Raw genomic sequence first — 12,584 nt, 5'->3', positions numbered from 1 at the left:
TGAGACGGAAATGGACATACAAATTAATATCTCCAATTAGATGTGAACAGTAAACTATGCATAATGAATTGGTGGGAAAATTTCACATTAACATTTGTGTTGATATGTAGAATATCACAAATACCAAAAGTTCATAAATCCATTAATAACGAGAGGCCATGAGGATTTCAATTCTCTGTATATTGACGTCTTTAGGCAATCCATGTCAAATTATTTGCTTGTGGATGTAACCTTTTTGTTTGATTAGGTTCTTCCAAATATTTGTGGTAAACCAGGCAATATGCTTAAAATTCACTTGTTCCTGTGAAGATCAATTAGAGATCTTTAGAGTAATTCATTTCACATTTTGTCATTAATTGAACTTTTTAAAGTAGATAGCAAAGCATACATTATCATTGTGCCTCAAAAGTTGAAAAGTTGCGCATATTTCAGATTTATTATATGCAATCGATTTTTCTAAATGCTAAAGATAGAAACCTAAATTGCATATTGACAGCAGCCAAAGAGTTATTTGAACAAAGTTAAACAAATTGCTGTTAATTCATCGGTACTGTCTGCCGGCACCATGAATTGCTTTGGAAATATGTCACAAGTAAAAAAAGTATGAGGAAAAACAAAACGGTATTGAACAAATTCACCTGCCCCCGTTGCTCTATTTGGTGAAACCTGTAGTGCAGGAATCTAAATTCAGCACATTTGATTCTTTTTCCATTCTATGTCACAGGTTGATATATTCTCTGACACCTGTATTGATTTCTCAGTCTTTAATGTCGCAGATTTTGAATGATAGGTATTCAAAATAACAGATCAGCAGACACAATTCATTATTAGGCTTTAATTTCCAAAAAATATATCACAGACAAATAGAAAAGTATTAATTGTCAACCATTTGCTCAATTTTTCTCTCTCACGCACTTAAGGAAAAATGCCTCTGTTTTGCAATATCGGTGGGTATTGTAAAGTATGTTATAAAGGCATCTATACCGTATATTAGGGTATTTTTTACAAAAGATATAGGTTTGTTTTGTGCAAGAGCAAATACTTATAATTAAGAAGTCATTTCAATTGACTTAAAGAAACCACATATCATTTCACTATTAGAACGAGTTGAATTATTTCATTTGTTAAAAGAATTACGTAGTTTTGAGTTTGGTGAGTGGTTATAATCATCTGATATTCTGATTCGTGTCACTTCAGTTCTGAGGTAAGTGGCAATACCGGTAATTCACAAAGAACAATTATTGGAATCAACATACACTGTATGTACAAGTAAACCGTATGAGTACATGTCCGTTATTGATATCAACAGCATATAAACAAAGCAGTTTACAAGGGCATCAATTAACAGGCACTATACTGATTTCAAAACATGCACCAATGATTGAAGGCCACACTGAAGACGATTGATTTCCTTAAAAGGATTAACAAAACGTGCTTGTTTAAAATCATCATTGCAGAATTAATTTGATATATTCATGCGGAATGCTTAAAATTTCTCTTTGCGGCTTGCTGTCCCTTTCAAGGTGTTTTGAATTTAGGAGATGTTCTCAAAAAGTCGAAATTATAAGTTGTCGGTAAGCCCATGTGGGTTTGGTTGAATTCGGATGTCCAAGAGAAGGGAGGTAATCCTGTTCCACGAGTTGGGCCATTAATAATGTCCGCTTCAAAGTTTAATGCCATTTTGTAGTCAGAGACCTGCGACATTAAAAACAACCTTTGTGTAACCTTTATAATCAGCATGTCAAAAACAATGAAAAGATAGATAAATATATATCTCCGTTTTGATAAAGCTTTGATGGTTTGAAACTTGACATTTTACAAACTACTGAATAAATTTGCATACGTGAGAGAAAATGGTTAAAATGCAAAACATTTTGTCCACATTTAGAGCGTTTTTGCATACCTTGGTGTCATAGCAACCACTTGGTTTGGGGTCGGCATCTCTTAGATCTCCACGGCAACAGATGGTGTTACAGGAATTTCCCTCAGAATATGGATCGTTCTTGAAATCTACAAGCACCATTTATCATTCAAAATGTAAACAAATTCATCTCTGGCTTGTTACGAGAAAAAAGAATTATAAATATGTACTCATAATGCTTCGCATAAATGTATCATTAATTTTAGAATTATAATTTCAAGGACATAATCACTTTAACTCTATTTTTCGTGTTATTAGAACAATTTAAACTAGTGCTGAAGTATCTACTGCTGAGATATCGCTAAGGAAGGTTTTCATGCACGTAATATCTTCCGTGAAATATGCTACAATTGCGTTCTTGAAAAGCATTTAAGATTTCTCGTAAGAGATTCATTAGTTAAATACTTGAGAATTTTTAAAAAGGCTACTTTTCCTTTTTTCAAAGGGGTGGAAGTGGAGATGGAAGGGGGGGGGGGGGGGACATTAACATATTTAAAGTAACAAATATACCAAGTATTTGCTTCATTTTGTTGGGTTCTCAGGTAAAGTAATCTACTTATCATTACAATACAATTTCTTAAAAATATCTGTTTTCTTAATATGCCAGTCCACATCTGGCTACTTGGTTCACTGGCATTCCAATGTTGGAACACCTATTGCCTGCTGCAGATGCATGCTGTAATAGATTTGTTGTTTTTAATTAATCATATTTTGACATACTTTCCGTTTTAATGGCACAGAAAATGAATTTATAACAGACAACAAACTTCACATAACAAAGCCATATTTCAAAGTGGCTGACGCACACTGCACTTGTTGTGCATGTACCTTAAACTTTAGTGCACCTTAAACTTTACTGACACATTTGAACTTGCACATTTAGTCATTTTATACTCTATATACTGTTGAGTACCTTAATGAAGTACATCATTCAGTTAACCTAAAATTTAAGTCATGTGCACTTTGAAAACATCATTCAGAAATGCAAAGAATATGCTCTCTCTCCTCCAGCAGCTTATATATATGTTCAAGCATATAATCTTGTCATGTCTTTGCAATTTATTTGTACTGTAGTGCTGTAGTCAACTGACTGAGAAAATCTGTGATGTTTAAATGCCTCTAAATGCGACACCTATTCACTGCGTATGAATTTACAAGTAATTTACATAAGTAGTTCTCAAACAGTGAATTCTATGTTATCGGTGAAAAAATATAATTTATAAATGGTGTCAAAACACCATGTTTTACAGTTATTCAACCAAAAAGTTGACGACGTCGTGGTGTCAATAACTGCCGTCAGGTGAGCAGACAAATTATCATAACGCGCTAACGCGCGTTATTCAATTTGTCTGCTCACCTGACGGCAGTTATTGACACCACGACGTCAAAAATAAATCATTCAATGCTATAGTGAAATGAAATTAAGAAGGAGTGTTGCACTAGATAGAACCAGTTGAAACTGGATGAAAGTGGATATGCAAGTTAAATAATGTTTATAGCAATCAAATTTGGAAATGTGCCCAAAGTCAAATGGATATTAGACCTTCCATCTATGATACAAAATATCTTATGCACTTTCACCTACTTTTTGTGACTGATAAGAAAAATACGAATATAAATAATAAAAAGGGGCGCCTGTAAAGTGCGAAATGAAATCGAAACGAAACGAAACGAAATCGAACGAAACGAAACCATTCGAAACGAAACGAAATCAATCGAAACGAAACGAAATCAAACGAAACGAAACCAAAAATCGAAACGAAACGAAACAGAATTTAAACAAAACTAATATCAATTTTGACTACATAAAAGTGAAAATAAATTCATTGAAATAAATTTTTGAACCATAAAATATAACTACCTGTATGTTTCAGATTGGCGCTGTAAATTTTTAAGCCGATTATCCGGAATTTGCAAAAATTATTTAATTATGTAAGTAAGTGGGGACATTCCTATACCTTTTAATGTTTGTAATTTGTTTCATTAAAAGATAAAAATGATATTCAGACGTTTTGAGAGAGAGAGAGAGAGAGTGAGAGAGAGAGAGAGAGAGATGCCTTGAAACTTATCAGCGACATCACATAGCAAAGTATATACGCAAGTTTGGGAGATAGAGAGAGAGAGAAAGAAAGAAAGAGAGAGATAGTGATATGAGGATGATACTGAGAAGGGGACATTCTAACATCAATTTTCTTTCTATCGATTTGAAATATTGTAAAAACGAAACAATCGAATACAATGTGATTTAGAGCATACTGGTTGGTTACCAGTTTCTAACATATAATAAGAATTGTTGTAATATGTATAGCATGAATTTGGACGTCGTAATTTGACAAAATTAACTTGCAATATAAAGATGATTATACTGTAAACGTATTATAAAACTGTCTTTACCCCTTTGGCTATGTATACTATTTTGCGTTTTTGGCGGAAAACGGCGTCCGCAAAATCAAGAACATTGCCAAATGTAAAACATATAAGTAGATAAAAAGGTAAATTCAGAAATGCGCTAAATCAAATCCATGCTAACTTGTTGAAAAATTATATTCCGCCAAATATTGTACACCCTAAATATAGTGCTTTTACAGTATTTACGGAGACATTCCAACTACACGATTTTTTTTATATCGATATGAAATATTGTAAAAATGATTCAAATACATCGTGCGTGCGTGTGAAAGGGAGAGAAAGAGGAGATCATTTTTGATTTAAGGTATAAAACTTCTTAATATTGCACTTTAATTTTGTCAAATTACGACGTCCAAATTCATGCTATACATGTACATATTTCAACAATTCTTATTATATGTTAGAAACTGGTAACCAACCAGTATGCTATAAATCACATTGTATTCGATCGTTTTATTTTTTACAATATTTCAAATCGATAGAAAGAAAATTGTTGTTAGAATGTCCCCTTCAGTATCATCATCATATCACTATCTCTCTCTTCCAAAACTTGCGTATATACTTTTCTATGTGATGTTGCTGATAAGTTTTAAGGCATCTCTCTCTCTCTCTCTCTCTCTCTCTCTCTCTCTCTCTCTCTCTCTCTCTCTCTCTCAACGTCTGAATATCATTAAATGAAACAAATTAGAAACATTAAAAGGTATATGAATGTACATCGCTTATTTACATAATTATATAATTTTGCAAATTTCGGATAAACGGCTTAAAAATTTACAGCGGTAATCTGAAACATACAGGTAGTTATATTTTCTGGTTCAAAAATTTATTTCAATGAATTTATTTTCACTTTTATGTAGTCAAAATTGATATTAGTTTTGTTTAAATTCCGTTTCGTTTCGTTTCGATTTTTGGTTTCGTTTCGTTTGATTTCGTTTCGTTTCGATTGGTTTCGTTTCGTTTCAAATGGTTTCGTTTCGTTTCGTTCGATTTCGTTTCGTTTCGTTTCGATTTCGTTTCGCACTTTACAGGCGCCCAATAAAAAGAGGCCCCTAGGCTACATCCTCACATAAGCAACATCATTTTTTTTTATAAAATATTGCAGTACAGCAGCATGTAAAATAGTCATAGTATAAAATTCTTCAACTTTTCTTAACTAGCTAATGCTTTCATATCAATTTAAAAGAAATATTGCCTCTATCTGCTTAAGAATTGTTGGCTCAAATGCGCGGATCCAGAAAATTTTTCAGGGGGGGGGGGGGGGGGTCCGACGGTTATTTCAGTTTGGCGGGGGGGGGGGGGGGGGGGGGGGGTCTGAGGCATATTTTTGTTATTTTTATCATGTAATTTAATGAAATTTGAATTTTACATGGGGGTCTGGAGCCTCTAGATCCGCGCATGCTACAATAGTTTACGTAAAATCAGACCACCCTTTCCCCTTAGTAACCCCTTTTCTGACATGACATCAAGGAATTATGGTTTAAATCAATATTCTTTGTAACATCTTGCTTCTCTCTTAATTTCATAATCTATAAACTCCATTTTCATTTTATTTTTCTCTACATCTGTACAGCTGTACATTTTTTTTTATATAAAATTGGACCCTCTTCTCTCTCTCTCTCTCTCTCTCTCTCTCTCTCTCTCTCTCTCTCTCTCTCTCTCTCTCTCTCTCTATGAGAGTCTCTCTCTCATTATTGTTCAAATCGTTTAAATGATATGGCAAAATGTAAAAATTTTGAGTAGCAGCTTGCTTTCATGATTGTATAACAAGTTAAAGCCTTCAATTTTTTTCCCAATATTTTCATGTAATATACCAGTACCCAATCAAATCAAATTATAATGACCAAAAGTGGTATTTGTATCATATAAATCAAAAACATCCTCATAATAGCTTCATTACATATTAATTTCACAAATTACATAATATATAAGTTTATATTTGTTTTTGTATCATATAAATCAAAAACATCCTCATAATAGCTTCATTACATATTAATTTCACAAATTACATAATATATAAGTTTATATTTGTTTTAAAACAATTTTGCTCCACATATTTCAACATATAATTGGAATTGGAACACCCCCCCCCCCCCCCCCATCATTAGCACCCCAAAAAGAAATAACAAATGACAAAGTTTAAAAAATCAGTACACTACACAATCATTAATAGCTAATGCTTATATCTTCTATAAATTATTTTACAAAAAATAAATCATTCATTTTACATTTTCACCAAAAAGAAAATTCCTTATATTCTCTATGTAAAATTGGAACTCTTAGCCCAGGTGAGCTAAAAAGCGTTCAAATACCGGGTACATGTACAATGTACTTTGTTATAACATAACATGTACATGTACATGTGCTTTGTATGACTTAATTTCAAGGTTGAACGCATCAAAAGACATCAATCATGGTGCTGAATTTAAAATTTATCTAGTGACCCGTGAGCTGTATTCTTATGCAAATATTCTAATATTAAAGTGTTTCGCTGTAACATTTACAAAAGATTGCGAGTTTCAAAGCAGAGTTTTACCATTATATCTCATGATGTGCTTCATGGTGTCAAGATCCACTACTTTGCCCTCGTCACGTCGAAAAATCTTGGCCCTCGGTGCGAGTTGGTAGGAGAAATCTGTCCCCATCTTGGCTACTACCTCAGGGTAACCACTCATGTTGTAGACTTTTTCAAAGTAAGGGACATTATATGAAGGCCAGTAGCCTACAAAAAAAAGATGTACAATCTACAGGTAAATGCTCTATGAAAAATTGGGTTCTCTTTCATTCAAGGGTTTTTAGGTAGCTGTTCTAAAAGAGACACAACTCTTGCAGGACTGTCTTTTTATTTTATTTTTTTTTGCGAAGACTTATGAATTAAAATATAACTGATATATTGAGGAAAACATGAATACAAAAACACCTTTTAATTTAGTTAGATCTTTCATCTTTCATAAATTGGAATTTCATAGAAATGTTCAGAGATCAATTTGTCCACCCAAGGTTATTTAATTCACTCATACGGAAAATGTTCATTTGTGTTTACCTGTTCTTAGAATGGGAGTCATATCACCAGCCTCTACAAGGGAAGGAATCTGTTCAACTACCCATAATGCACCATCCTCAATGGCTGATTTCAGATGAATTTTCTTCAGATCAATTACCATATACTGGTTGTTATAGGTTCCTGAAAATAACAATTATTAATCAAAAACATGTAGTACAAGTTTTGAGTATTGCCTAATGGCCCATATGCCATTCAGATAATAATTTATAAACAATGATGAAGAATGAAACTGCTTCAAAAAGGGAGAATACTATTACTTATTAGGTTTGTTACTGGCTGACTGCAGAAAAATATTGGGTTGATCAATCTCATAGACTCAATGAGATCGCATGATCAACCCAATATAAATCTGTAGTCAGTCAGTAACAAACCTAATAAGTGTTTTGTTATCCAAGGATTATCAAGTAACATATTCATTCACAAATAGCGATGATCTACACAAAGCCATTATATATTAATTATAACCAGATGCCTAACATCTCGTCCAATTTAACTCATTTAAACTCTTCAAAATTATCAATCTAACCTTTCAAATACTCTTTAAAAATCTTTGCTTCATCCATGTTTATACTTTCAATGTTTTGTTGTTTTTCAATTCTAAATGTTTTCTCTTTTTCCTCTGCAGAGATTTGAGCAAATTTCAATGCTGCCATTTTGTTCTGCTCCAGACACAACAATGTGACATCAACATCAACTACCCTAATTTTAAAGAATTTCAAAGGGCAACTACTTCAAATATTTTAAGAACTTTCGGCATGTGGTTTCTTTATTAAATAATATGAAATGTCAAAATGAGTAGGCGAAGCGTCGACCAAAGACGGCCATATTGCCTAATATTAATTATCACTGAACTAACATAGAGATATATGAGGCAGTCACATGCTATGTTTAAACCAAAAAAAGTGTGTCATTTCAGTTCAAGGGAAAACAAAAGTATTACAAAATTGCCAAACAGGAGAGGTTCTTAAATGCATGTATTATCCATGTTCTGCAACAATGATCTTTAATAGGGAAATAAAGCTGATGTGGAAATATGGAAATTAATGCTTAAAATAAATAATCAAAGACAAAGAGACGGTATACCTGAGTTATATCTAGTCATGATCTTGGACCATTCCTCTCCTCCATTAGCCATCATGTTGGCCACACGAACACGCTGCCAGGCAAACAGCGACTGCGGCTTGACAAAGTTGTACAGCTTTTTGTTGAAGACGTTGTTTGTAGTCTGCAGCATAACCATGTTACTGCTCATCTGATAAAAATCATCCAAGGACTCCAAAAATCCTGGGATAGAAAAATAATGACAGAAAGAATACTCATTCCGCTTGATATTTGATTCAATTCATTTAGTTATGTATATAAAATAATTCAACTGTAATTGGCATTATTGCAAAAAGAATTTGTTCAACCCTTTGCACAATGAAATTATGTGTTACTACATGTATTCCCCTAAAGGTCTTGTCTCTTCATACATAATATAATTTTATATGAGTTAAAAACAAAAGAACCAAATCATTTTACAAAGTTCTAATAGCTATGGAATTTCTGTTTTAAATACAGTTTACTTTTCTTACTCTTAATCATTCTTAATTATTAGGGAAGGAAAGTAAAACGATTATCCTTATAATTATCAGATTTATTTGATGTTTTTTGCATATTCATCGACACATTACATACAGAATTAAATTGTTTGAAGTGCAAATCAAAGCATATGCAGCTCTTACCCGGATAGCTTGAGAATGAGATTCGTTTTGATGAGGTTGCCGGATCACTGACATTAAAGTTGTAATGCTTGTAAATTCTCATAGTGGCTTGATACACAAACCAGCTTGAGTGGGACATAAAAACATCTTCATAAGCACCAAGCACCTGCATAATAAAAATCAAAAGAGAGGTATTACTGGTAGTTTTAAGTTTTAAGCTTCATATTGTATTGCTGTCTATGTAAAAGCATATGGACACTTGTAAGTGCTCATCAATTATCCTTTTCCTTATGAAATATTTTGAGAAAAGTTTGCGATGGCCTGTGGGTCCACATCAGCTCTGCTGAATAGACTTTTGATTACACTTTATTAGATGATAGCTAAATGATGCAATATGGTTTTTTCTACCAATGTCAAAAAAGGATGGTACATTATCCATACAATTAGGTGGGTATATAGACCTACCCAAATGGGCAACAACCATTTAAACACTAACAACTGGTTTCCTGATTTCCGGTTTTTTTTAACCTTAAGTCTCTTTTCTTAATCTTAACATCAAGCACATGCAGACAACTGCTTCACTGACTTCTGAAGTTTTTTCACCTAAAGAGACTCACCTTGATGAGCGCTGAGCACATGCCTCTGTCCTGTACATATGACAGTACTTGGCTGTGAGTCATTTGAGTCCAGTCTGCACTCGAGGCTGGGTCAATCACGCTGAGCAAGTCAAGCAGGTCTCCTACACCATTCAGGACTTGGAAAGCAAATACATCCAGATCCTGCAAATCAAAGTAGCATGTACTGGTACCAGTATCTTTATACCCATCTTGTTATTTAATAGATTATAAAGAAACAAAATGTCCATGGGCCATATCACCCAACTGAGCAACAATAGCTCATGCAAGCTAAAAATGGTTACTGTATTTCCAGCACACAAGTACATGCAGTGATTATCATGCATGTGAGCAGTGCTTGCCATTTTGCCACAGATTTATAGATTACATCCAGACTGATCCAGAAAATTAAATCAACATGTACCTAATGCTCTCTTTTTTAGCATTGTTATTGTATTCAAGAGAAAATTATGTGACAAAAAATAGATGATGCTTAATTTCTTTATTCTTAACCCTACCATTTTTGCTACAGACTTATAGCCCGCTACAAGACCATCAAACTGGGCCATGATAAGTCCCACATGTCGCCACATTGGATCACTTTTATTTTTTATGATCATATTTCTCATCCAAGAGTTCTGTTGATCAAACCAAATCTTAAGTTTCTTCAATATATCTGCATCCCTTTTTCTAAAGAAAAAATCCTGGACATTTTGGTAATGTTGCCAAATTCTCCTACAATAAATCATCAAACTGTCAGTCTCTGTGAATAATATAGATTGTACATATATATAGACATAATTATAAGGATTTTTCTTTTCCCCTGTGTTATTTTTAACTAATAAAACTTGTATAACTACTTTTGCCTGAATCAAAATTCACACAGACACCATTTTGTTACAGCATACTGTATTGTAATATAGACAAATATTGCTTTCCATGAAGTTTTTAACAAGCATCGATATCCTCTGACATATAAATCCAGCACTCTATGAGCGAGCTAATGGATTAATTAACCTACCAGTAGCCAAAGCTAGTAGGAATGCAATATCATAACTAAACTCTACGACAGAATGTTGGCTTTATAAATTTAGTTTATAACCTCCAGTTTAAATTCAGTCACTGATAATAGGCACAAAAGGAGGATGAAATGCAAAGGGAAGATGAAATGGAGCTGAAAATTTTCCCTTTTTGAAAACAATTTATATTGTCCCACATGCTAACGCATGCCTGATCAATTAATACAATGGGATGACACAATGCAGGGATCTTTCTACTGTAATGTTTTTTATATATATATATATATATATATATATATATATATATATATATATATATATATATATATATATATATATATATATATATATATATATATGATAAATTCACTCAATAATCCTAAAAAGCATACTTACTCTGCAGTGAAAACTCCTTCCAGATAGCCTGCACCATACATAACATCTAGGTCAGCATCATCTCCCTGTCCACCCACAATGTCCAGGATCCCCCACCCTGTCTGTGTCAGCGTGTCATTGTAAGTGCCGCATGCTGTCGCCTTAAAGTCCAAAACATTTGGCTTATATTTACATGCTTGATTTTTACATGTTACGGTTCCATAATTGTATTCACCTGCAAAGAGGAAGAAATATCATACATCTTTTATGCATCATCGTGTTCATCAATTCACTTAACGTTAAACTATTATAATTTAATTCTGGTTATAACGCGGCATTTGATTGGATAGAAAAATTTAATTAAAGGACTATATATGATAAGGGCCTAAAATGGCCCCCTAAAATGAACATCATCATTTTACTATCATTCTTTGTTTTCTTAGTACAGATATATATGTGATGTGTTTACATAATATTCATTTTGGTTCAAGTGCCCACAATTTAGAAATACGATATTGTAAAGACAACCTTTTACCGCCATTTTGCATTTTTAGCGTAAAACAGCTTGTTTTCAAGCAGTTTTTCCTTCCGAAAACATAGAGCGCATTCTTGAACAAATAAAATATTTTAATCAGACATGTATCTAGCCAAGACTAATAAATGACAAAAAAATTTTCCTTGTTCAAGCATGCGCTCTATATTTCCCATTCGTAAAAAGATAAGAAAAATGTCAATTTTTGGCTGATTTTGATTGAATTATAAAAATGGCGTCACTTCTGACGTCATATAATGCCAGTGAGTGCAAATAAATCAAATAAATAAATGAAAAATATATTTTATATCAACTCTTCTAAAGAATTAGTTAACATTTTATTGTACCCGAAACACTTAAAAAATAGCGAATTATGAGGGCCAAATTTAACTCTTATCATATATAGTTCTTTGTATAACCTGGTTTGCACGTCACAATGCACCAACGTCAAAAACGTACTAATCCGCTTGACATTACGTTTGAATTTTGAACAGATTAATATCATTTTTAAAAGTAAAACGAACTCAATTTGTACAGCAAAATACAGAAAATTAAATTATAAGGAATGAACTCAATATCTACTAAAGTTATACGAGTGTAACCTGGGTTGGAGCAATTTATGCTTTTTTATAATCTGCTTCGATTAGAAAGCGTAAATTGCCCAAACCCAGGTTATACTCGTATAACGTGGGTAAACATAATTGAGTTCATTCCTTAATTATCAAGTTTGTTCCTAAAGTTATCATTTTAACGTTACGTGTATAAAATATTCATTTAACGAAAAGTTACGGGTTCTTACCTGTGGCAAAGTAAAGAAATTGTAATAAAAGCAAAACTCTTAAACTTCTTTCAATCATTTTCTTAAATGTGAAAGTAGGGTTGGTGTAACACAAGTCATGTGTACACATCATGTGACTTCCAATAACATCACAAGACATAAATTAACTTGT

General features: G+C 32.9%; 1 protein-coding gene across 1 annotated transcript; it reads right to left on the bottom strand.

The window, feature by feature from the left end:
- Positions 1-820: 820 nt before the first annotated feature.
- LOC128167373 (phospholipase B-like 1) lies at positions 821-12,524 on the bottom strand. The gene is made up of 10 exons (XM_052833065.1): positions 12,434-12,524; positions 11,124-11,337; positions 10,227-10,443; positions 9,712-9,873; positions 9,116-9,260; positions 8,475-8,675; positions 7,371-7,511; positions 6,864-7,049; positions 1,904-2,010; positions 821-1,695 (listed from the first exon to the last, which is right to left on the bottom strand). The coding sequence occupies exons 1-10, from the start codon at positions 12,489-12,491 to the stop codon at positions 1,519-1,521; spliced, it is 1,608 nt and encodes a 535-aa protein (XP_052689025.1). The 5' UTR covers positions 12,492-12,524; the 3' UTR covers positions 821-1,518.
- Positions 12,525-12,584: the final 60 nt, after the last annotated feature.

This window comes from Crassostrea angulata, chromosome 10 (genome assembly GCF_025612915.1).
Source record: "Crassostrea angulata isolate pt1a10 chromosome 10, ASM2561291v2, whole genome shotgun sequence".
NCBI lineage: Eukaryota > Metazoa > Mollusca > Bivalvia > Ostreida > Ostreidae > Magallana > Magallana angulata.
The sequence above is the reverse complement of the archived record's forward strand: the minus strand, read 5'-3'. Positions and strand labels throughout refer to the sequence as shown.

What these genes read in the sequence shown, in the direction of transcription:
- LOC128167373 (XM_052833065.1), bottom strand. Translation starts at nt 12,491, where the DNA reads ATGATTGAAAGAAGTTTAAGAGTTTTGCTTTTATTACAATTTCTTTAC. An exon ending in ATTTCTTTACTTTGCCACAG is followed by an intron (nt 11,338 to 12,433) that starts GTAAGAACCCGT and finishes TCCTCTTTGCAG; the next exon opens with GTGAATACAATTATGGAACC. An exon ending in CTCATTCTCAAGCTATCCGG is followed by an intron (nt 8,676 to 9,115) that starts GTAAGAGCTGCA and finishes TTTCTATCCCAG; the next exon opens with GATTTTTGGAGTCCTTGGAT.